The sequence below is a fragment of the Aristolochia californica genome, unplaced genomic scaffold (assembly GCF_029961685.1).
Source record: "Aristolochia californica isolate CCGP_79_NKW_82.1479 unplaced genomic scaffold, dmAriCali1.0.hap1 SCAF_16, whole genome shotgun sequence".
Classification (NCBI taxonomy): Eukaryota; Viridiplantae; Streptophyta; class Magnoliopsida; order Piperales; family Aristolochiaceae; genus Aristolochia; species Aristolochia californica.
In genome coordinates, this window is record NW_027181837.1 from 14,063,519 (window position 1) to 14,086,358 (window position 22,840).

Below are 22,840 nucleotides of genomic sequence, written 5' to 3' on the forward strand. Positions count from 1 at the left end.
CACGTATTATATTATGACTCTTACGATTCGATATATTTTTACCTAATACTCTAGTACATTCATCGACCAGTCTTGGTCTAAAAAGTTTTTTAAAAATAAAATTTGATATATATATATACGAAAAACCATTTGGTACAAAACATGCTAAACGACTGAGATAACCATTGATCATGATCAGATGACTGAGATAGTGTTTCACACCAAATGATTTTTCGTATTGGATCAACTTTCTATATATTAGAACAAAATAGAGGAAAAATGGTTTATACATTATATAACGGGTAACCGTACTAAAAATATGCATTTAGGGAATGAACCGTGGTTGAGTACATAAATATCGATATTGCAAGGAGTACTTTTTTTATTTTTTCATTATTTTCAAATGGGTTATCCAAAATTAATATCAAATCGTGTAAACTTTTGATACAAATGAATGGAATTAGAACTCTTTGTGTAGGCTCAAAATTGTTATGATTTGATTGTAGAGATAAAAAATTGAAATATATGAACGTGGGACAACCGTACGATTGCTTTTAATCTGTCATCATCTGGTGGGGCCAATTCAGTCTACATTGTAAAGCAGAGATTCCAGGTGCTGGAATCAAGGACACGGTAAGGATTGATGAGGAATCGCTTTTGTTTTATTTGGAGAGAGATATTTTTGTATGCACTAAGCACATAAACCCATCATGGATTCCTTCTATAGAGATTGATAACATTTGCCGTTTTTGAACCGCAAAATCTTTGTAAAGCTGATGGCTTGATGCTACCTTGTACTAAAAGCAAAGTAATAGAAAAAGTAAGATCATTTTTAAGGTTCTGATATCTTCCTCCTTGTCATTTATACCGTTTCTTCATTCTGCAACCCATCATGTTCGAGGCTCCTAGGATCTTACACAAAGCTTACGTCATGAAACTTTTGGAATGCAAGCATTCTCTTCTTTACAGGTAATACCAAGAAAGAAATGTTATCAGTTATTACTCGATACAATAGTTGGTTCGTGTTTCTGCTTGGAGTAGAGACACAGCAGTTCTTGCAATTTAACCGTGCGAACTGAGAAATTCCCAGTATGATCATTTTACAGTAGAGACGGGGGTAGGAGAAAGATCTCTGGGGCAGGAGTCCGGATGATGGGCTTTTTGGGCTGCAACTAGTGGACTAGGATGAGGATTTGAATATCGAGGACCACGAGAAGAAAACTGGAAAAATCCAAGATATTTTAGTGTTCAACGGCTAATGGGCAATTAAAAAGCTGCGACCTTATCCAAGCTAGATATCTCTGGTGCTTCGTTTCTGAGTTTCTAATTCTGTATGGTTGCTTGTTGCGGTACTTGGGACTTTTGGGAGTGAAGTGAGAAAAATGCTTCCAGCTGTTGGTTGTTAAGGACAGCCTCTGCTAATGGAGCCTCTATGCCACGATAGAGCCATAAACAGTTGTATGACAAGAACCCTATTCGCATCTCCTCTTCTTCAATCAGCTCTGAAATCTCCTCTTCTTTCCTTCAACAGCCGGTTGTATACAGTCACAGCGGAAAAAAGTTTTCTTTTCAAAATTGGCTGTAAGATTAGAACCTCCCAAGATAACAAACGTAGGCATATACCTAAGACGATTGTCATTCCAGATAAGGCTCCTTCAGTTTCTGAAGATGGAGATGGGGACAAAGGAATTGACACCAAGTTACAGAAATCTAACGGAGTTCCCTATCTGGGTTTCCTTAAAAAGGGGTCAAAAAGGGTCTTGGCGGGTCTCTCCAACCTCCCTTTGGCTCTTGGGGAGATGTTCACTATTGCCGGGCTTATGGCTTTAGGTACGTCGTTTCTTACGTTCTTCCTTTGTTGTTTGTTAAGTCTCAAAAGTTGAGGAGCCGAATTTTTTTTTATTCTTGTAAATTGTTCTGTAGCACATGTTGGCACCACCAAATTGTTACGAGAGATAGGTTTGGGCTCGAAGAATAAATCAAAGATAATAGGCTAAATCCCATCTTGAGAAGAATTCGTGTAGTTTGAGAAGTTCAAATTTGAGGACTTGGTTGCTGCAGATGTCTTAAATAGCTTTTCTGTACGAAAGGTCCAATCACTTTTCTAATAATTGCAATGAAAATGGTGATCCAATGAACAATGTCAAGTATTATTTATGTTAGCTCCAGCCTTTTGCAACTCAAAAATAGGCATTGATGTACACAATATTTAATAGAACAGTTTTGTGTCTTCGAGGTTGAAAACCCATTTTCTACTGTCGCTGTTGGGGCCTGTACCTGCCTCAAATTTCTAAAACTTCCTCTCTTTACCATTGTTCCAGAACTATGTAATGCATTGTTTGACATTGTAGAACTAGGAAGTACTTGGAGCATGATTCTGACAGACATCTTTCTGAGACATGGCTTGGAACTCTTAACTATTTAGGCATTCCTCAATACTCATCTTTAAAAATTCTCTCATTCATTGTTTTCCTCATTGGGGAAGACAATATGTGGTGCACACATAGATGTATGTAGCTGATTCTGTTTCTAATTTTTTTTTTTTTTTGAGAGAAATGTATGAAATTCTGTTTCTAATTTTGATCTGTCAAAAGTTTATTACTTTTCCTATGATCATTAATCTTCTCTGCTGTGAGAAACTTTGGCAAGCTGAGATGTATTTAGTTGAAAACTTCATTTCTGATAGTCTCTGTTGTGCAGGTACGGTTATAGATCAGGGTGAGGCCCCTGCTTACTATTTCAAAAAATACCCAGAAGATAACCCAGTCTTTGGCCTTTTCACTTGGAGATGGGTCCTCACCCTTGGGTTTGATCACATGTACTCTTCTCCAATTTTTCTAGGAATGTTGGCTCTTCTTGCTGCTTCACTTATGGCTTGTACTTACACCACACAGATACCTTTGGTCAGAGTTGCACGAAGGTCCAACTCCTTTGCAGTACCTCTTAACTTCAGACCAAAGTGAAATCGGAGAAGCTTATCCTAACAAGAATCAATCGATATATGCAGATGGTCGTTCTTACACTCGGCTGATGCCATCCGCAAACAGGAGTTTGCAGACTCTCTCCCAAAGGCTTCAGTTCAAGACTTGGGTGTGATTCTGATGGGTGCCGGGTATGAGGTATGTAAACTGGATAGTTCAATTACCCATTCCCTGGGAAAAAGAAGAAGAAGCTTGATTATAACATGTTAGTTGGGCAATAGTTATTATGTGCTTCCCAACCCATGTACTGGCATATAAGGATTGTTTGTGAACTTCATTAATCCTGTTTTCATCACTTTAGCATGCGCACATTGGCATTAGCATCACTGTGGAGTGGAGATTATTTTGGTGTTAAGTATTTCATTCCTATGAAATGAGATGCTATTATCAACCAAATAATTATCACATGTCTGCTGGCATGGGTATTATTCCCACATTGGAAAACTGTTTGAACATTTGTTGGTTTGTAAGTTTGAGTAATATGCCTTCTAAGAGGTTAGTTGTTTTGGGATGGAACTTGGTTTAATCTTAACATGGTATTAGAGTTAGGTTTTGGGCCAAATCTGTCTATCTGTGCCCCATTTGTATCCGTCTACATTACATACCCATTTATTTGTTCTATTAGGCCTAAATGTGAGAGGGCGTGTTAGCATGGATGAAAGTCTCACATTGGAAAATTGTTTGGGCATCTGTTGGTTTATAAGGTTGAGCAACAGGCCTCTTACATTTGTTCTTTGAGTTTGTAGGTTTTCTTGAAAGGGTCGTCTCTATATGCCTTTAAAGGGTTGGCTAGTCGATTTGCTCCCATTGGTGTGCACTTAGCAATGTTGCTGATCATGGGAGGAGCAACTTTAAGTGCTGCTGGAAGCTTTCGTGGCTCAGTCACTGTTCCACAAGGGCTCAATTTTGTAGTGGGTGATGTATTGGGCCCAACTGGCTTTCTTTCTACTCCTACTGAAGATTTCAATACTGAAGTGCATGTTAACCAATTCTACATGGATTATTATGATACCGGGGAGGTAATGAGCCAGCCAGATTATTGCTAAGCCTTAGTGATCACATATTTTTGTGACTAGTACTGTTTCTGTTTCTGTAACCTTTTGGCCCGCTTGATGGATGCCCAGGTGTCACAGTTCCACACTGATCTTTCACTGTTCAATCTTGATGGAAAGGAAGTGATGAGGAAAATAATTAGTGTAAATGACCCACTGAGATATGGGGGGATTACAATATACCAAACAGATTGGAGTATCTCTGCCCTCCAAGTTGTGAAGGATGGTGAAGGGCCTTTCAATTTGGCGGTTGCTCCTCTCCAACTGAGCGGAGACAAAAAGCTTTTTGGGACATTTTTACCATTTGGAGATCCAAATTCCTCTGATGTGAAGGGCATGTATGCTTTTCTGCACTCTTGTTTCATTTGGTTTTCTCTCTTGCCTTTCATCAAACCATCCATAAGGCATTTGCAAAAGTCGAATTGTTCAAGTTAAATTTATTTTGGCAAGTCCAGATCAATGCTTGCTCGTGATTTACAATCAGTAGTTCTTTATGATCAAGAGGGAAATTTTGCTGGGATTCGCCGACCCAGCTCCAAGCTTCCAATTGAAATTGATGGTGTGAAGATAGTAATTGAGGATGCAATTGGTAGTACTGGCCTTGACTTGAAGGTACATCTTCAATTGGTTTTGGGTTAATGCTAGATTTTCTTTCCGACTTGCTTTTAGATATTGATCTAACTGATTCCTTTTCAGACTGATCCCGGGGTGCCCATAGTATACGCAGGATTTGGTGCTCTGATGCTCACGACTTGCATTAGTTTCTTATCTCATTCACAGGTAATACTTTTACACTATGGAAGTTTTGTGTAGATATCTCCTTGCATATGTTTAATCTTCTAAATAGGGTATTATCCAGGCTGGAGACTTCTCCACTAGGAACTATCATTGATGCTTCAGGTTGGATTTTGGTCCTTTGACCTGTAAATGTGTTAAACTAGATTATATATTTTTGGAAGTGCATTTGTGCCAATAAAAAACTAAAAGCAAAAGTGTATGTGGAAGATATTCCATGTGACAAAAAGTTTTTTTGTGTTTGTGCTGGTTATATGGGATAGGAAAATTTTCATTCCAATTCATTTCATCCCACAAAAAAATTCAAGGGGGTAGGAATATGCGTTACATATAGCTCCTAGAGGAGACAATGAAAAATTAGACTGCTAAAGCACAAACACAAAAATATTGGTCAAAGAGAATTTGTTGTCCCAATAGGAGCATTAGTCTAAATTGAAATGATTTTGCCATCATTTTGTTTTCTTGTGCTAGCATAAACAATCCCTTAATGTTCTATTATATATTCAACTACTCAGAATCTGAATTTTCTTACCGGCGGCTTGTTAAAACTTAGGTCTGGGCTTTGCAAGATGGAACAGCAGTCATGGTTGGAGGAAAGTCTAATCGTGCTAAGGTTGAATTTTCTAATGAGATGGATCGTTTGCTCAATAATGTTCCAGAAATCATAAGCTTCAGTGATTCAGCACAAAGCTTGGTTAGTCAAAATGAGACCATTGATTCGACGTTTCCTGAATAACTTGGAAGGCGTATATGGAGATTTAAGCATTCAAATTACAACAGAATAAACAGGATTTGCTGGTTACAAATTTGGAGTTTCTTTCAGAGATTTTTTGGAACCTCAATTTTGCTGAATCAATCACATAATGGTTTCTTCATGCAACCTACAAGCAATTGTAAACAGTCGTAAATATATTATCAGCTGTGATAACTTGATAAAAAGTGAGCTTATTTTGATTATTTGGTTATGTATATATACTTCGAAATATATTGATGGAGATCTATTTTTTTCCTTCATACCTCAAGGGAGCTTCCACGGTAACCTCGTCCCCCCTTTGCTCTACACATTGTTCACCTGAAAAAAGTTCATTAAAAGCAGGTAATATTTAACGCTAAAGCTTCAGCCAATGTGTTGAAAACAGTTTGACATGGCCTAGATAAGCAGCAAAGGACAAACCCATTATTGCTTGTTTCCTCCCTCTAGGAAAGGAAATTATGAACTCTATTAAATTGGGTCTAATGCCTATCCCAAAATGACTTTACGAAACCTCTTTTGCCAACTAATAAACTCAAGATCTTTGATCTCACTAATCCATGTAGGATTATTTTTTAATACTCTCCCTCATGTGTAGGCACGGGGATAATTCGGGTGGAATATCCACATACGAGTACATGCTCTGATACCATATTAAATTGGGTCCTTATCTTCCTTAAAAGTGCAAGGAAGAGTTGAAAGACAGAGGTGTTGGAATAAGAGAGAAGGGAAGAAGAGAAAAATAAAGTAGAAAAATAGAGGGAGATAAAGAGGAAGTTACAAGCAAAAGAGAGAAGACAGAGGAGAAAAGACATGAGAAGTTACAGGCCACAAATTTAAGGTGGGAAAGAGAGGCAAGAAAGATTTTGAAAAAAGACTTCTCTGAGTTTTCCTTTAGGCAATACCCTTTTTTATATTTTTTTCAAAGTATTATTTGGGAAACTCCTCAATCAATTTAGATTCCCTAATTACATAATTTAAGGAGAGATAGTAGGAGATTGAGCAATTATATCAATCTAAGAGATATTTTAAAATTTTAAAATATTACATCAATCGAAGGAAAATTCATTCTATTCTAACAAGATTCAATCTTCTTCAAGAAAGGCAAATTTGACTCCAACTTTGACCAGCCCCTTGAGAGACAAATTTACCTTTTTACTCAGATCTTTTTTTCTAGGAGATGGCACTACTTTCTATTTTTTTTTCTTTTTTTTTCTTCTTCTTCTTCTTCTCTTTTTCTCTTTTTCTTCTGTTGATCGATGCTATAATCGATTAACAAACCTAAGGAGTCATAAAAATATAGCCATTACACACGATTGATCAATCATAGCTTTCTTGTGATCGATTAATATGTTTTACAAGTTTTTGAAAATGGCTAGATAACGGCTAGTTTGGTTGGAAAACTTATAAATACTCCCACCAAATATTTCTTATAACATTGATTGAACATTTACTTGCAAACCAAAAAGCATTCAATAGCTATTTACTTGAAATTCTTACTCAAAACCACTTTTGAGAGAAAAAAGTCTGATTTTGTAATTTCATTTGAAATCTCTCTAAATTTCCTTGCATCCTAGTTTACTCAAACTCCATCAAATTTCGCCTTGTGCTCAAAAGGATTGGAGACTTAAATCTCAATAAGAGAAGACAACTTTTCCCAACTCAAAGGTGCAAGTTTTTTTTTCTTTTGTACTTCTATTGAAATTTTTGTAGTGGTTTTTTAAAACTTCAAATTTAGAAAGGAAAGGGCTACTAGAGCTAGAATCTAGTTGAATAACTACTTGGGAGAGTTTTTAACAATGTAATCAAGTATTACACTTGGCTAAAGAGAGCCAAAATCTCTTTGAAATTGTAATTTCTAACTAATAGAACAATTAGTTGATTTTTTTCGAGCAAGGGTTCTTAGGTGGTGATTATCAATAGAAGAATATAGAGAAAAAAATTTCTTTGTCTTGTGTGATTGCTTGTTTTTTTATTTGCATTAATCAACATTAAGCACCAAAATTTTATTTTGTATATCTTAATTGATCCCCTATTGAGAACTCACCTGTGCCAATAATTATGTAATATTGCAATTGTTCCTCCCTACCCTATTTTGTGCCAATTATCTGCCAAATAACATGATGACTCCTATCATTAAGTTAGGATTATTTTTTAAGGAGTTGTGCTTGAAGATGCTAAGGGTTGACGACTTGAACAAGTTATAGACTGCCATTTATATGATATTATGTCAATTGTAACAAAATTGTCTACCTACATTATTTGATGTTATGACGCATCTAGTAGTTCACCTTGCACACAAGGTATTGTTGTGTGGTCTAGTGTAATATCAATAGATGTACCCAATAAAGAGGCAATTGATAGTTCTTTATCTTATAGTTTATGTATCATATTGTTGTCATATTTGTCCTAACTTGTTTAATTCAAATAGGTTTCTATGCATGTTAAAACAAATACAAACAAAGTTTGACCTAAAGGTTCCTTCATTGAAGTATATATTAATAGTGAAGCATTAACTTTATATTTAATATACTTGGATGTGGTGGAGAATAGATTCTATTGGCCCCATCAAAATTATAATATGGATCCTGGGTGTGAAAGAAAAAAAATGTCAGTTTTCTGATACAAAACACACGGGTAGGATGGTAATAGAGAGTTGAGACAATGCTAATCAAATATAAGAAGATGATTTGGGTTGTAGTATATTACTACAAAGAGATAAAAGAATATCCCTTGTAAGAAAATTACCTCAATCTTGGAACTTTTATATATGTGTTGGGTTTTATTCATAATGAGTAATTATTATTGTAACATATGTATTGAAAAATGAAAATAGACAACTTCTTGTTCGCGGGGGAATGCTAGACATGGATAGATGACACAAGGCAATGTTTGTTGAATGTTAAAAAATAATGCTAGTTGTATACTAACCCTAAATTATAAAATGTAAATGATAGTTTTGTTGTATGTGATTATTATGATAGATGTGGACAGACTGTGATTATTATAATAGATGTGGACAGAAGATACAAGGCACTATTTGTTGAATGGTTAAAATATAAGGTTAGTTGTATACTGATCCTAAGATATAAAATATAAAAGATAGTTTTGTTGTATGTGATTATTGTGATCCCTTCCTATTATTTTTGTTTTCCAACACAAGTTAAAACATTAAATTTCAAGGATATCTTAATAGACACAGTGATATTTATAGCCTGAGTTTTGGCCGCATTGGTCATCATACTTTCTCAAATTACATCATAAACAACATGTTTTGGAGCACACCGATGAACTCAAAACAACGATGTTGTGGTCAAGGGGTATTATAAAGGTAATGGTTTTAACTATTATGAGATGGTGACTATGATAATAGAGTTGATTTACTTGTACAATAATTTTGTTTATATGTTGAAATGTAAATATTTTGATATATGCAACAAAGGATGTCATCAAGGTAGATGTGTAGTTCACCAACATCAAGATGTCTCGCACATGGTGCATCGATGACCCTTGTGTATTGACATGTCAAGTGGAATAGCGTTTTAAAATTATGATCTTAAACATGGTGGTCTATGGCATGCCGTATAAATGGTGGTAAATCCAAATGAGTGTGATGTTTCGGAGCAAGAAAATACCACCATTGAGGAAAAATAAGCTCACTCGTAGAACTTGTCTTTTGGATGGCTTCATAGTGTCCAACTAGATGATTAAGAAGTAGTGTTTATCAAGACTATTATTTCCCTTATGCTTACATCAATGCTATTTTTGGGGGGGCAACCACTCGAGTGCTAGTAGAACAACTAAGTAATAATTTTGTTGTTGAGGAAGATGATCCGTGGCAGGAAAACTGCGATTTGGAAGAAGAGGAGGACCTGGAAGAAGAAGAAGGCAAAGAGGATGAAGAGGATGAAGAGGAAGATGAAGCCAAAGAAGAAGATGACAAAGAAGAAGAAGAAAGCAAACATGATGAGGATTAATTCGAGGATGACCTATATTAGATGTACATGTAAAATTACAATAATTAATCTTAATAATAGGAAATTTAGGCCATTTGTGTTTTGGTTTTATATAATGCTCAATCTAATTAAATTCATTAATTGTGTGATCTACCAGCATATTATCTAGACGGTCATACCTTCAATCTTAGCCATTAGATCAGTCTCTATAGCAACTCCACTAACAACAGCCTGAGTCATGGCTGTTGGAGCCAAATTTACCCCATCATTCATAGGCGGAGACATGTATCCCACCTTAGCCATGATAGTAGTGTTGAGAGCCCTTATGGTGCACGTCTCTCAAGTAGTGGTTGCTTTTGTAACATCCACTTTGTTAATTAGAGTAAGTTTTTTTTATCTTATTTGTATAAATTAATGGTTGTATATTGTTATAAATACTTCTTCATTGTAGCTTCACATCCTGGCTATCTACACTACAATGCTCGCAAAGTCAAGGGCCTGACCCCTATAGGGGTTTAGCCATTGTGAAGGCCATTAGGAACAAGGAGGGTGGTGGGGTGGTGGTAAGCAATGAAAAAAAATCAATCAATCACCACAATAACACCAAATATTTTTGTTAGCGATGTTTTCCTATTGTTATTCACCGCCCAAAAACCCGTGCTTGGGAAATTTCACTAATCTTAGCTCTATTACTTGGAATTTTACATAAAAGAGATTTTGGCTATCTTTTAAGACACATGATACTCAAATATGCGATTACAAATTAATCTCCCTTGAGATTAGCTACATTCTAATTCTAGCAAACCTTTCTATCAAAATTCAAAAGGTTCTAGATGAACCTATCAAGCAAAGAATGAAAATACAAAAGTAAAGAAAAGCTTACACCCTTTATAGACTTGGAGAGACATCCTTCTCCCTTCAAATGTCCAAGCCTCCAACTTTGATGCACAATGTGGATGATTTTGGAGCTTGACAAAATGAATTCAAGGAGTAGGTTTTGAGAAGAGTGTATAGGATTTGCAAAGAATACTTTTTCTTTTTCAAAAATGAACTTATGAGTGGATTTGCAAGATCGAAAAATTTGAATGTTGTAGATTTGTCAATAAATGTTCATTAACATCTCAAAAGAATATTTGGTGGGGGTATTGGTCAATACGCCAACTTAGCAGTTATTTTCCTATTTGTTAAAAGGTGACTTTACAATGATTGATTAGTGTAAGGTATTGATCAATCAATCGATTGCAATGACTATATTGTTTTAGAAAATGGCTTTTTGTTCGATAGTATGATCGATCAATATTCTTTCATTGAATCTGACAAGTTAAGTTGAACGATCATTGTCTAATGAATGATCAATCAATCAAAATTCCTATTGGTAGTGCATTGTAAGTATGATCAATCAATGGTTTTCCTATGATCTATTATGTTATATGTCCCTGGTTGGCAAACTTCTGTATGATCGATCAATGTCAAGTGGTTGATCTATCATTCTTCATAATTTTACATTGCCTGGATATCATTGATTGATCAGTCCATAGGGAATTGTCGATCATGCTTTATAACTCTGTTTGGCCATGTTTTGGTTGATCGATTAATCAGCCTTGATTGATTGATTATGGTTTATATTTTTGGCCTGTGTACATCCTGGTTGATCAATCAAAGGCAGATGTTGATTGATCAATCTAGTGTTAAATCTCTAAATGTGTTTTCAAAGCATGATTGAAATTGATTGTCACTGATTTTAATATGTTTAAAATATATGTATGTAGACTATGCAATTTTGACCTAAGGCTCCAAAAAACTTCCATTGTACCTCAAGTTTGAAGATTTAGTATTGCTCTATTACATAGACTGAGTTTTTGTGATTTTCCAAGACTTCCTAAAATCTAGTCTTCAATTCTTTGCTTCTTATTTCTGAGGGTGCTTCTTAAAGATGACTTCAACATGGTAGTGTAGTTTGAGGTCTTTGAAAAACTTTTGTCGGTTCTTTGTGTAGACCTTGATTTGTGTGTCTATTAAAGAATTGTATTTGAAATACTAGAATTGCTAATGTTAGATTACTTACGTTTTTTTGTCATCGAAATCAACATGGGTGTCAACACTCTGTCGATAGAGACCACTGCTCCATCAAGCACAGATGCCATTTACAATGTAGCGAGTTCACCAACTTCATCGGTGCACTTCTTAGGAAACATGCACGAAAGGGGGTGATGAAATTTAAGTCTTACAAGGATGAAGATTTTTCCAACATGTTTGACATGATCTAAGTAACATCACTTTATTTATGTTACCTCATCAATTACTTATACTTTGTTTAATATATAGTGTCATACGTAATTAATCCCGTGTTGTTCTGTTCATCTGATGTACTAATGATGAGTCTTTTAGACGCATCTATAAATTGACTTGGGGTCATGTGTCCAGAGATTAGCGATCTAAACTACACAAGTGGTTCTAACAATTTCAAGATTTGGAAGAGGCAATCCAACATCAATTTCTAGAGTGTTCCTTATATGATTGAGATTGGATATGCCAAAAAGTCTTCAATTATGATAGTTATCAAATATTTTATTTATTTTTTGTATTTATAGCACTAGTAATTTTTTGTAAATTTGTATGAGTTATGTTTTTTGTTTTCTCCTAAATGTAGCGGAGATCTAAGAATAACTCTAGATACTTAGAAACAAAAAATCCAGCATGGATGTGGTCAAAGTCATTTGTTCATGCACATCATGAGACGACATCTAAAATATTATTGACATTTTTTTCCTTACAAGGTTTAGGTATCTAACTTAATTTTACGTTATGTTTGTAGGGTGAGGCCAACAAAGTTGATTTATTTAAGATCACCCACTCTAGATAGGCTAGTGGATGGGCATATGAGGAGACTAGAGTTGCCTATGTTACTATTATGTATTTTTATTTTTTTATTTTTAAAATAAATTTAAATAAAATAATAATTACTATATAAAACTTTAACAAAAATAGATGGACGGTTTAGTCCATGAGGCCAAAGTTACAGATGTAGAGCCTGACTATAGTGCTATACTTGATTAAGTGATGAGTATTTGGGTTGCTTATCAGAAAGGAAAGGGTCTTTGGTGTGCCCCCTTCCTACAAATCGGAGTTCAAGAGCAGCCCCAACAGCTGACTCAGAGAAGATGAATGAGGGGCTTGCATGGACAAGGGAGGTAGTTCACAATAGCCATAATAGTTAGCATAGTAGTCACAACAATTAGCATCTCAGACACAATATGTAGTAGAGTAATAAACTATTCTGAGTAGGTTTGAGGCCCAAATGACTCAAATGATGGGTTTGTTGGCTTCTCGTGGCATCATCTTCACAACACCAAAACAACTCTAGCTCCTTGCACCTTCGCCCTTCATCATAACATGCTTTTTATATGTATTTATATTATTTTGATATATATATGTTTATATTTACAACATATTTTTAATTTAAAAGTTTAAATTTTTTATATTATTTTTTGAAAACATATATTTTTATATTCAACAATATAAATAAGTTCGAATTCATTTTTATAATTTTTATTTTTTATATTTTATTTTATTAATTTCTAAATTGGTAGATAAAAAATAGAAAGATAATAAAAATTTAAGAAATATCTATAAAATAATCTTTTTGGAGATTTTTTATAGATAATTAATTTTAAAGTACTTAAAAATAATCTTAAAGAAATAATTTCACCAAGTACTATTTTTAAATATAATTAAAACAGTTATTGACAAAATAATGGACAAAATAATTTAACTAAGAATTAATTTGATAAATAATGTAAAATAATTAAAATAATAATTGGAAAATTTATTTCATCAAGAATTAATTTCTAGCTGAAAACTGCTTTGTTACTTTTGATGAAATTTATTTTTTGCTGATAATATATTTTAATGGTTATTTCTAGCTAATTTTTTTTAGTGAAAAAAATCCGTCAACATTGTTTTGGTAGCAAAAATATGATTTTTTAAGTGAAATTTTGCTACAAGAAAAATTATTTTTCTTATAATGGGAATACTTAGAGAGAGAATTGTTTTAGGATGGAGAGAGGAGGCTTACATAGACTGAATTTAGAAAACAGAGCGTCATGAAAGATAGGCCAGGAGCGCAGCAACCAATCAAATTATAATAGATTGTTATTGATTGAACCGAGCCATGATTTTGTATTGATTTAGAGTAGTATTTATATACAATTTTACAACAAGAATCACCTAAACAGAAGGGTGATTTAGAGGAGTCAGTGGAGTTCTATTCTTATGGACGATTCAACTGATTAGTTGATTAATTTTTATAGAGTCAAAATATTATGTTTTTTGTGCCCCTTCAAGATAGGCTACGGTTAGATACGCCAATCTTATCTCTTAGCAACTAAAACTGTGAATGTGGCAATGGGTTGGTAAGGAGATCAACAAGTTGGTTAGCAGAAGCAACATGAAGTAGACCAGATTGAACATGATTACTGATGAAGTGATAATCAACTGCTACATGTTTCATTATGAAGTGAAATACATGATTGGAGTTTAACTGAGTGACACCAATATTATCACAATAGACATCAGGAGACTAAGTTCAGTAAGTAGAGAGCACTCCCACCGAAGTTCAACAGCAGTAGCAACAATTGATTGATACTCAGCCTCAGTAGATAAACGAGAAACAATGTGTTGTTTATTTGAACTCTAGGAAGTGAGATTACGCTTACGATTGATAATGTTGGCACTAATGGAAGAGTAATCATCTTTATTTCCAGCCTAATTGGAATCCGAGAACCTATGAAGAGATATAGGATACTTACGATGTAGAAGAAGCCATTTATCCAATGTGCCACATAAATACCGTAAAATTTGTTTAACAAGTACCCAATGCTCGCCAGACGATTGATGCATAATCTGGGACATCTTATTGATATCAAAGGAAATATCAGGCTGAGTGAGAGAGAGATGTTGAAGGTTGCCAACTACTTCATGAAACTGAGATGGATCAGAAAGAGGAGAGCATGAGGTCATGGTGAGTGATGAAGAGTTCATCATTTGGCTATAGGGTGAGAATAGGTTTAGCATCTTCCATATGAGTCATTTTGAGAAGGTCTTGGACGTATTTGCAATATGTCATTGCGATGCAGAGCAGCCTCAACTCCAAGGAAGTAAGAAAGACAGCCAAGATCTTTCAGAGCGAAATGTTGGGTGAAGCAATCAACAACTTGAGAAATAAATCATCAATATTACCAGTAATAATAATATCATTGACATATACCAATAGAAATAGAACATGCTTACCAGTATTGAGAATAAATAGGAAAGTATCAAAGTGGGATATCTTGAAACCTGAGCCCACAAGAAATTTATGCAGTTCATGAAACCTAGCCCGTGGAGACTGTTTGAGACCATAGATAGCTTTATGAAGTCTACAAACATAAGTTGGATGATTTGAATCAACAAAGCCCGAAGGTTGTGCCATATAAACATTTTCTGAGAACGCCTTGAAGAAAGGCATTGTTGATATCGACTTGACGAAGGGACCAACCATTGCTAACTGCAATACTAAGTACAAGTCTCATGGTGGACGGCGCCACAACCAGGCTAAAAGTCTCATGGTAATCCACACTTTGTTGTTAACGAAATACTTTGGCCACAAGATGAGCTTTAAATCTACCAATCGACCCTTTAGAGTGCTTTTTTATTCGAAAAATCCATTTACAACCAACAAGATTAGTGATACCATTAGGAGTAACTAGCTCCCACGTCCCATTACGAGCAAGAACATCATATTCTTTAGACATAGTTCAACGCTAATTATGATCTTTGAGAGTTTGAGTCATGGAAGAAGGTCCAAAGTCGGGTTGGGATGTTTGGTGTGTGGTTTAAGGATATTTTTTTTGGTTCAAGTGGTCATGTGATGTTGGGTGAGTTTTTGGGTGGGAGATTGTGTTTCGATGGATGGATGGATAACATATGGTGATGGTTGGATGGGTCATGGTTGTTGCTCAGTTTCTGTTCGATGTGCTGGTATCTTAGAAGTTTGTGAATTATCATCAAAAAGAGGCATTTCTTGGGGGTATCCTTGAGGTGAAGTGTTAGAAATTAGTTGTGGTGACAAAGTTGATGAAATAGTAAGCATAAGGGGAAATAAAGTATCTAAGGTGCTGGAGGTGGGATGAGGTAGGTGAAAATTAAGGGAGATGTACAGGAAGACTGACTATACAAACTTGACATGACGAGAAACAAATATTTTCAAAGTAGATGGTTCAAAACACAAGTAAGCACTTTTAGATAACGAGTATCCAATAAATACTCATGGCTTAGAATGTTGATCAAGTTTGTGAGATGTATATGGACGAAGCCAAGGATAACATAAATAGCCAAAAATCTTTATTTTAGAATAATTCGGCGTTTTGTGGAAAATTAATTCATAAGGAGATGATAGATTGAGTGTAGTGGTTGGCATCTTATTTATTGAGTAGACAACAATGGCAAAGACATGGGGCAAAAAGGTAATTGGAAGGGAGGCATGAAAAAGTAAGGTGAGAGTAGTTTCAACAATATGACAATGTCGCCTTTCTGAATAGCCATTGTGTTTAGGTGTATGGGGGTGGAGTGGTTTGGTGAGAGATGCCTTTTAAAGAAAGGTAATCTTTGAGGCCCGTATATTCTCCCCCATTGTCTGAATAGTGTGATAATTTATCTTTTGAAGTAATTTTTCACAATGGCTTGAAACAGTGCTAAACATCAAATTTTTGTTAAGGTGGGTAAAACCATATATTTGGTAAAGTAATCAACAAAAATGAAATAATATTTGAAACCATCTTGTGCCAAAATAGGAGAAGTCCATACATCATAAAAAATAATTTCAAGTAGTTATGTAGAGGTAAGAGATGAAGTACAGAAAGACATCCTATGACTTTTATTGCAAATACATGCATTACATGAAAACTCTATTGGCATAGAAGTAGCAAATTTTAAATGATAACTAGAAAGAATGTGTTTAAGAATGGGAAGAGCTGGATGACCTAATCGATGTTGCCAATTGGATGATGTGATTTTGACTTGAGAGAAAGGAAGAATTGGAGAAGACAAATTTACTACCAGTCATTCATACACTCCATCTCTGGTGTTGCCCCATCATACAAATTGCCCCAATGCAAAGATCTTTCACATGAAAGAAAGATGGTGATAATTCAACATAAGCATTATTAGTAATTCAAAATTGTGAGATAGAAATTAAGTTCTTTTGCATGGTTGGTACGCAAAGGACATCATTCAAAATAAAGGTAATAGTGGGAGTTGGAAGAGATATAGAATCGGCGTGGTTGATGGAGAGACCAATGTCATTGCTAACCACAACATCATCAGAACCAGTAAAGGGTACATGAGGAGATAAGTTGCTCAAATCTGTTGTGACATAGTGAGATGCTCCACTATCAAGTAACCAAGCTAGATATTTGAAGGTGACGTTAGTAACATAATGAGCTCGTGGTTGCCAGGGTGCTACCGAAGTATGAGGAGATTCTTTGTTGGTTGGCTGAGATAGGAGATTCACAGGATAGTAAGTCAAATTTTTCATTTCTTGGTTCTGAAAAAATGAAGATAGAATTCTTTTGGGTAATTAAATTGACAACGATGTGCTGAAATTTTTCTTGTGGAGGAATTATATCAATTTTTCTAGGATGAATTATAATGTTGTTGATGCACACAACAACAGTGTGTTTGTTTCATGCATGGAGAATTCTGTGACAATGTGGGACCCACCATGGTGCTTGAGCTGGTGTGACCCACCATAAGGACGTAGGTCATCAAAAAGAGTCCTAGAAGATGTGGGACACCAAGAAGAGTCCTCTCCCAATGAAAGCACGAGTTAAGGAAGCAAGAAGCACAAGCTGAATTGATTTAGAAGACTTGAAGATCAAGTGGGACCCACAAAGATCTCACGAGCTGGCAATCTTATCAAGGTGCGCTGGGAGATCATGAAGGGCCCACAAGGATAAGGCTACAAGCTGACTTATCCATTCCCCTCACATGAATAATAAAGGACTCCTAGTTCTACTCAAGTTGGTGTTCTACATGTTTAGTTTAAATAGACTTTCTTATAATGAAGAGTTAGAGTTGGAATGTAATTAGGATTGAATGATAAGTTGTATAAGGACTCTACTTCCTCCTCTACTATAAAGAGAGGTCTTGTAAGTAGAAATTAATCAAGTCACATATTCAATCTCGGGTTGGTTCTCTCTCTCCCTCTCCTTACTTGACGCGGCCCACTCTTCTCCTTTTTCTTTTCTCTTCTCTACCGAGAGCTTTCCTCCCCTTTTCTCGGTTTTCTTTCTTCTTTCTCTTGTTCGTGATTATGGAAAAGGGATCCTAAATTCAACAAATTCCAATCTCCTATTCTGGATAACAGTATTGTAGTGTTTGTGGAGAGCATTCAGAGATGATGAACAAGGTTATATGAAGTATAAAGATGCCATTCTACCATTAAATACCAGAGTTAAAGATCTTATCGGAAGAATGCCTCTATCTGAAAAGATCGGTCAGATGACACAAGCTGATCGATCTGTGCTCTTCCCAGAAGTCATGAGCATGTTCTTCATTGACAGTGTATTGAGGGGTGGAGGTAGTGTTCCTGCTCCATGTGCCTCTTCCTAGCAGTGGATTGATATGGTGAACGCTTTCCAATATGGATCACTCTCTAGCCGTCTTTGGATTCCAATGAATTATGGAATTGATGTTGTTCATGACCACAACAATGTCTATACAACCACCTTATTACCTCATAATGTTGAACTGGAAGCAAACAGGGATCCTCGACTTTTGAAAATGATTGGAGAATCAGCAGTTTTGGAAGTCAAGGGAATTGGGATTTTGTACGATTTGGTTCCATGTATTGCAGTTTGCAGAGACCCCAGATGGGGCCGTTGCTACGAGAGTTACAACGAGGATCCAAAGATTGTCGAGGAGATGACAGAGATCTTCTTTGGTTTACAAGGAGAAATCGTTCAAGGAGGACGACTGGGTGCTCCTTATGTTGTTGGAGAAAAGAAGGTTGCTGCCTGTGCGAAGCACTTTCTTCGTGATGGCGGTACCTAGAAAGGGATCAATGAGTACATTACCATAATCGACTTCCAAACATTTTCTGAAATGCCCGATCAAAATGTGGGTGTTTGGAATGCCATGATAGTCGGATTCTGCAAAAACATGAATGTCGGGGAAGTACTGAGTGTCTTTGAGGAAATGGCAAAATAGCAGGTGATTAATATGAATGCAAATTGGGTTGGGAAGGAAAGGAGACAGGAGGAAGCTGCTAGTTTTTCAACAATTGGATTCTTCCACAAATTATTTTGTGTTGCTGCTATTACAGTGCAGAAATGGGCTCCAGTAGATAGTCAGGTTGGAGCTAATTCAGAGCTGATAATAAAATTGGAAGAGTACGGGCAGTGGTATGATGAGATGCCTGGAAGACAGGGGGAATACTGAATTTACTCCTTAGCAGTTTGGGTTTTCTGAAATTGTACACAATATGATAGGGGGGATGCTTTTTATTACTGTTATGGTTGATGGGTTCTGTCAAGAAGGTTGTCTTAAAGAGGCTTTGGTTCTTTGTGAGAAGATGAGAGCCAAGGCTGTCCATCCCAATCTACTTACTTGTAATGCAGTGCATAATGGTTTGTGCCATACGGGATGTCTGGTGCAAGCATTTAGGATAGTTGATTCATTAGAGAAAATTAATGTTCGTCCCTCTATTGCTACTTATGCAATTTTGATAGATGTTGTATGTAAAGAACGGCTCCTACAAGATGCAGATGTTGCCAGTGTTCGACTTGATGCAGCTCAAGATTGTGTACAGAGACAGGATCATGGATTGGACATGGCATTGGATAAAAAATTGATAGCTTCATGCACACCTGCCTTGGAAAGTGGTCTGCCAGTCTACATAGATAGGCCTATTCGTAATGTGAATCGTGCTATTGGCACAATGCTAACTCATGAAGTGACGAAGAGATCCCACATGAATGAGCTACCTAAAGATACCATCCATGTGAAGTTGACATGAAGTGCTACAAAAAGCCTTGGTGCATTCCTCTGTCCAGGGATCGCTCTTGAACTAGATGGGGACAACAATGACTATGTAGGCAAGGGATTATCTAGGGGGAAGATTGTGGTGTATCCTCCCAAAAAAAGTTAGTTTGATCCAAAGGAAAATGTAGTCATTGGTAATGTTGCTCTCTATGGAGCAACTGGAAGGGATGCGTATTTTAATGGAACTATTACTGAGAGGTTTTGTGTGTGTAACTCAGGGGTGAAAGTTGTGGTTGAAGGGGTTGGAGATCATGGTTGTGAGTACATGCTAGGTGGAACTGTAGTAGTACTTGGGAAAATTGGAAGAAACTTTGCTGCAAGGATGAGTGGGGGTGTTGCATATGTTCTTGATATGGATGAGAAGTTTCACCAAAGGTGTAACCTTGAATTGGTGGATCTTGACAAAGTAGTAGACCATGATGATATCTTGATATCATGCTTAGTGCTTACAGCCATGATACTTTCGTCGAGTATGTTGGGCAATTTGCTGAACATGGACTAGGTCCAAAGACTAAGGTTATCGGGGACATGCTGCATTTTGCCAATGAGGCAACCGTTGGGGCAGATCCCACAAAGGCTGTTAATGTCGAAGCAGAAGTTACCAGTTTGTCGCAAGTGATCATTCAAGGTGATCATTCAACTTGTTGTTCGGTTGCTTATCCTTATTGGGGTATGCTACAACAAGTGATGGAGGCAGTGTAAAAAAAAAATTGCTTCTCTGCTTGGATGCTCAAGTTTTGTAGGCCAGAGGGCTAACACAGATACCGCGGTTGATACTTGAGAATGGATGGAGACGTCAACACGGGCAAGTAGACCCCACCTTTGAGCTTATCAACAAACTCTTTCTTCTAGGGGGTGTAATGTTATGCACACAATAAAATTATTATTTTAATTTTTTTCTTTAATTTACTTTATTTATTTCGCTTAAAGAATTAATAGGCATCAAGGGTATATTGGAATATTTTATTTGTAGGGGTATTTTTGTAATATTTTATCTTAAACCTTGTAAGGGTGAACCCTATTTAAGGGGTAAGAGTAATGAGAAAGATAAGCATTGATTTAGTGTAAATAAGGGTTTTGAGTTCTCCTCAACGATCTTAGGGGTGTGCGTTCTCCTCAAAGAACCTAGGGTTTTGAAGCTTCCCTTTGGCTTGCTTTTTGTCTTTCTCTTCTTCCTCCCTACGAATCCATGTGTCAGATCTGATACCATAATAGATATCTGAAAGGAGCTCCAGGAAGAGGGCTTCTCTATAAAAATCATGGTTACTTCAACATCGAAGGAATCTTAGATGCATACTGGGTTGGATCCTCAGATGACAGGAAATCTACGTCGGGATTTTGTACGATGGTTGGAGGGAATTTGGTTACATAGAGAAGTAAGAACCAAAATGTAGTAGCACGGTCTAGTGCTGAAGCAGAATACAGAGCCATGGTACACATTGTTAGTGAACTCCTATGAGTAGGATCTCTTCTCAATGAATTGAGATTCTACAAAGTAGCTCTGAGGGATCTATATTGTGATAATCAAGCAACAATACCCATTACATCAAATCCAGAATTCCATGAAAAAATAAAACATATTGAAGTGGAGTGCCATTTTATACAAAAAAACTTCCAAGCGGGCCTTTTATCTCTAAAGCATATATTGTCACAAAGTCAAGTTGTAGATATTCTCTCCAAGCTGGTCACTCACAAGATTATGTCTACTATCTGCAGCAAGTTGGGCATCTACGATGTTTTTTCACCCCAACTTGAAGGGGAGTGTTACAATGTGGGACTCACCATGGTGCACGAGCTGGTGGGACCCACCATGTCGATGTAGGATGCCAAGAAGAGTCCTCATCCAAGCTAGCATGTGTTAAGAGATAAGAAGCACAAGGTGAAATGATTTACAAGACTTAAAGATCAAGTGGGAGCTACAAAGATACCACGAGCTGGAAGATCATGTGGAACCCACAAAGATAAAACCACGAGCTAGCATTCTCTCTTATGTCCACGTTATTGAAGAAGAGTTATAGTTCAACTTATATTAGACTTCTAGTAGATTGTGTTATCTTTTCATGATAAACTTATCATAGAGAGTTAGAGTTGGAATGTAATTAGGAGATTTAAAGGATAATCATATAAGAACTCTATTACTTCCTCTACTATAAATAGAGGTGTTGTAATTCAGAATTAATCAAAGTTCTACAATTCCTTCTTGAGTAAATCTCTCTCACTTTGCTTGGCGCACACATTTTTTCTCTTCTTCTCTTCTCTCTACCGGAGAGCTTTCTTCCAATTTTCTTCTTCTTCTTCCTCTCTTCTCTTGCTCAGAATATTGGAAAAGGGATCCTAAATTCAACAATGGATTTTTTCATTCTCTTGACAAAAGGAGTCAAGGTCTCTAGAAGTATATTTTTTTGCATGATCAGACAGAAGTACTTTTATTTTCTGACCAAACTGTGTGAGAACCATAACATGAAATGATTTAAAAATCAATGGTATTTCAGAACGTTCTTTAAAAAGAATTAATCAAGTGGTACGAGTGATGTCATCAATAAATGTCATAAAGTACTTGACTTGGGAAATATTTGAGATGCTCAAGGGTCCCCATACATCTATATGGATTAAGGGAAAAGGAGTAACACTTTTAACTTCTGGACGAGGTGAAAATGTAGTCCTCTGGTGTTTACATAGTTGACAGACTTCACAATTTAATTCTGACCTTGCTTTGAGAGTAGGAAAAATATGATGAAGAGATTGTGCGGATGGATGACCCAACCGGTTGTGCCATAGCCTTTTCTCAGTTTCACTAGTTGAAACAATATTTATTTTAGACACATCCAGATAGTAGAGCCCCCTTTTTCACGGCCTCCACCAATCACCTACCTCATTATATGATCCTAAATCACACAAGAAGTGGGTGAGAAAGTGATAGAGCAATTAAAATGTTTGGTGAGTTGACTAACAGATACAAGATTCAAGGGAAAAGTAGGAACAAAAAAGGATATCTGTGAGTGGAAGTGATGGTGTAACAGAAGTGGATCCTTTACCTAGAACTTTATTTTGAGAATCGTCAGATATGGTAACAAATTTATTAGAAAGACACAGAGAAATTGAGTGTAATAGATTTTTGTTACCTATGAGATGTTCGGAGGCTCCTGAGTCAATTATCTAGGATGAAGAGGAGGCAGATAACATAGTTGAAGCAGTGGTGACAGTAGTAGTTGAGGAGGAACTTGGAGAAGAACTCATCATTGTTTT

At 36.2% G+C, this 22,840-nt stretch overlaps 1 protein-coding gene and 1 pseudogene across 1 annotated transcript; both read left to right on the forward strand.

Moving 5' to 3' along the window:
* The first annotated feature begins 1,265 nt into the window (after positions 1-1,265).
* Positions 1,266-5,847, forward strand: LOC137952956 (cytochrome c biogenesis protein CCS1, chloroplastic). Its single transcript, XM_068800096.1, has 8 exons — positions 1,266-1,809; positions 2,680-2,899; positions 2,987-3,098; positions 3,707-3,979; positions 4,085-4,350; positions 4,468-4,624; positions 4,709-4,792; positions 5,361-5,847. The coding sequence occupies exons 1-8, from the start codon at positions 1,401-1,403 to the stop codon at positions 5,541-5,543; spliced, it is 1,704 nt and encodes a 567-aa protein (XP_068656197.1). The 5' UTR covers positions 1,266-1,400; the 3' UTR covers positions 5,544-5,847.
* A 12,118-nt stretch (positions 5,848-17,965) lies between these two features.
* Positions 17,966-18,760, forward strand: LOC137952630 (uncharacterized; annotated as a pseudogene).
* Positions 18,761-22,840: the final 4,080 nt, after the last annotated feature.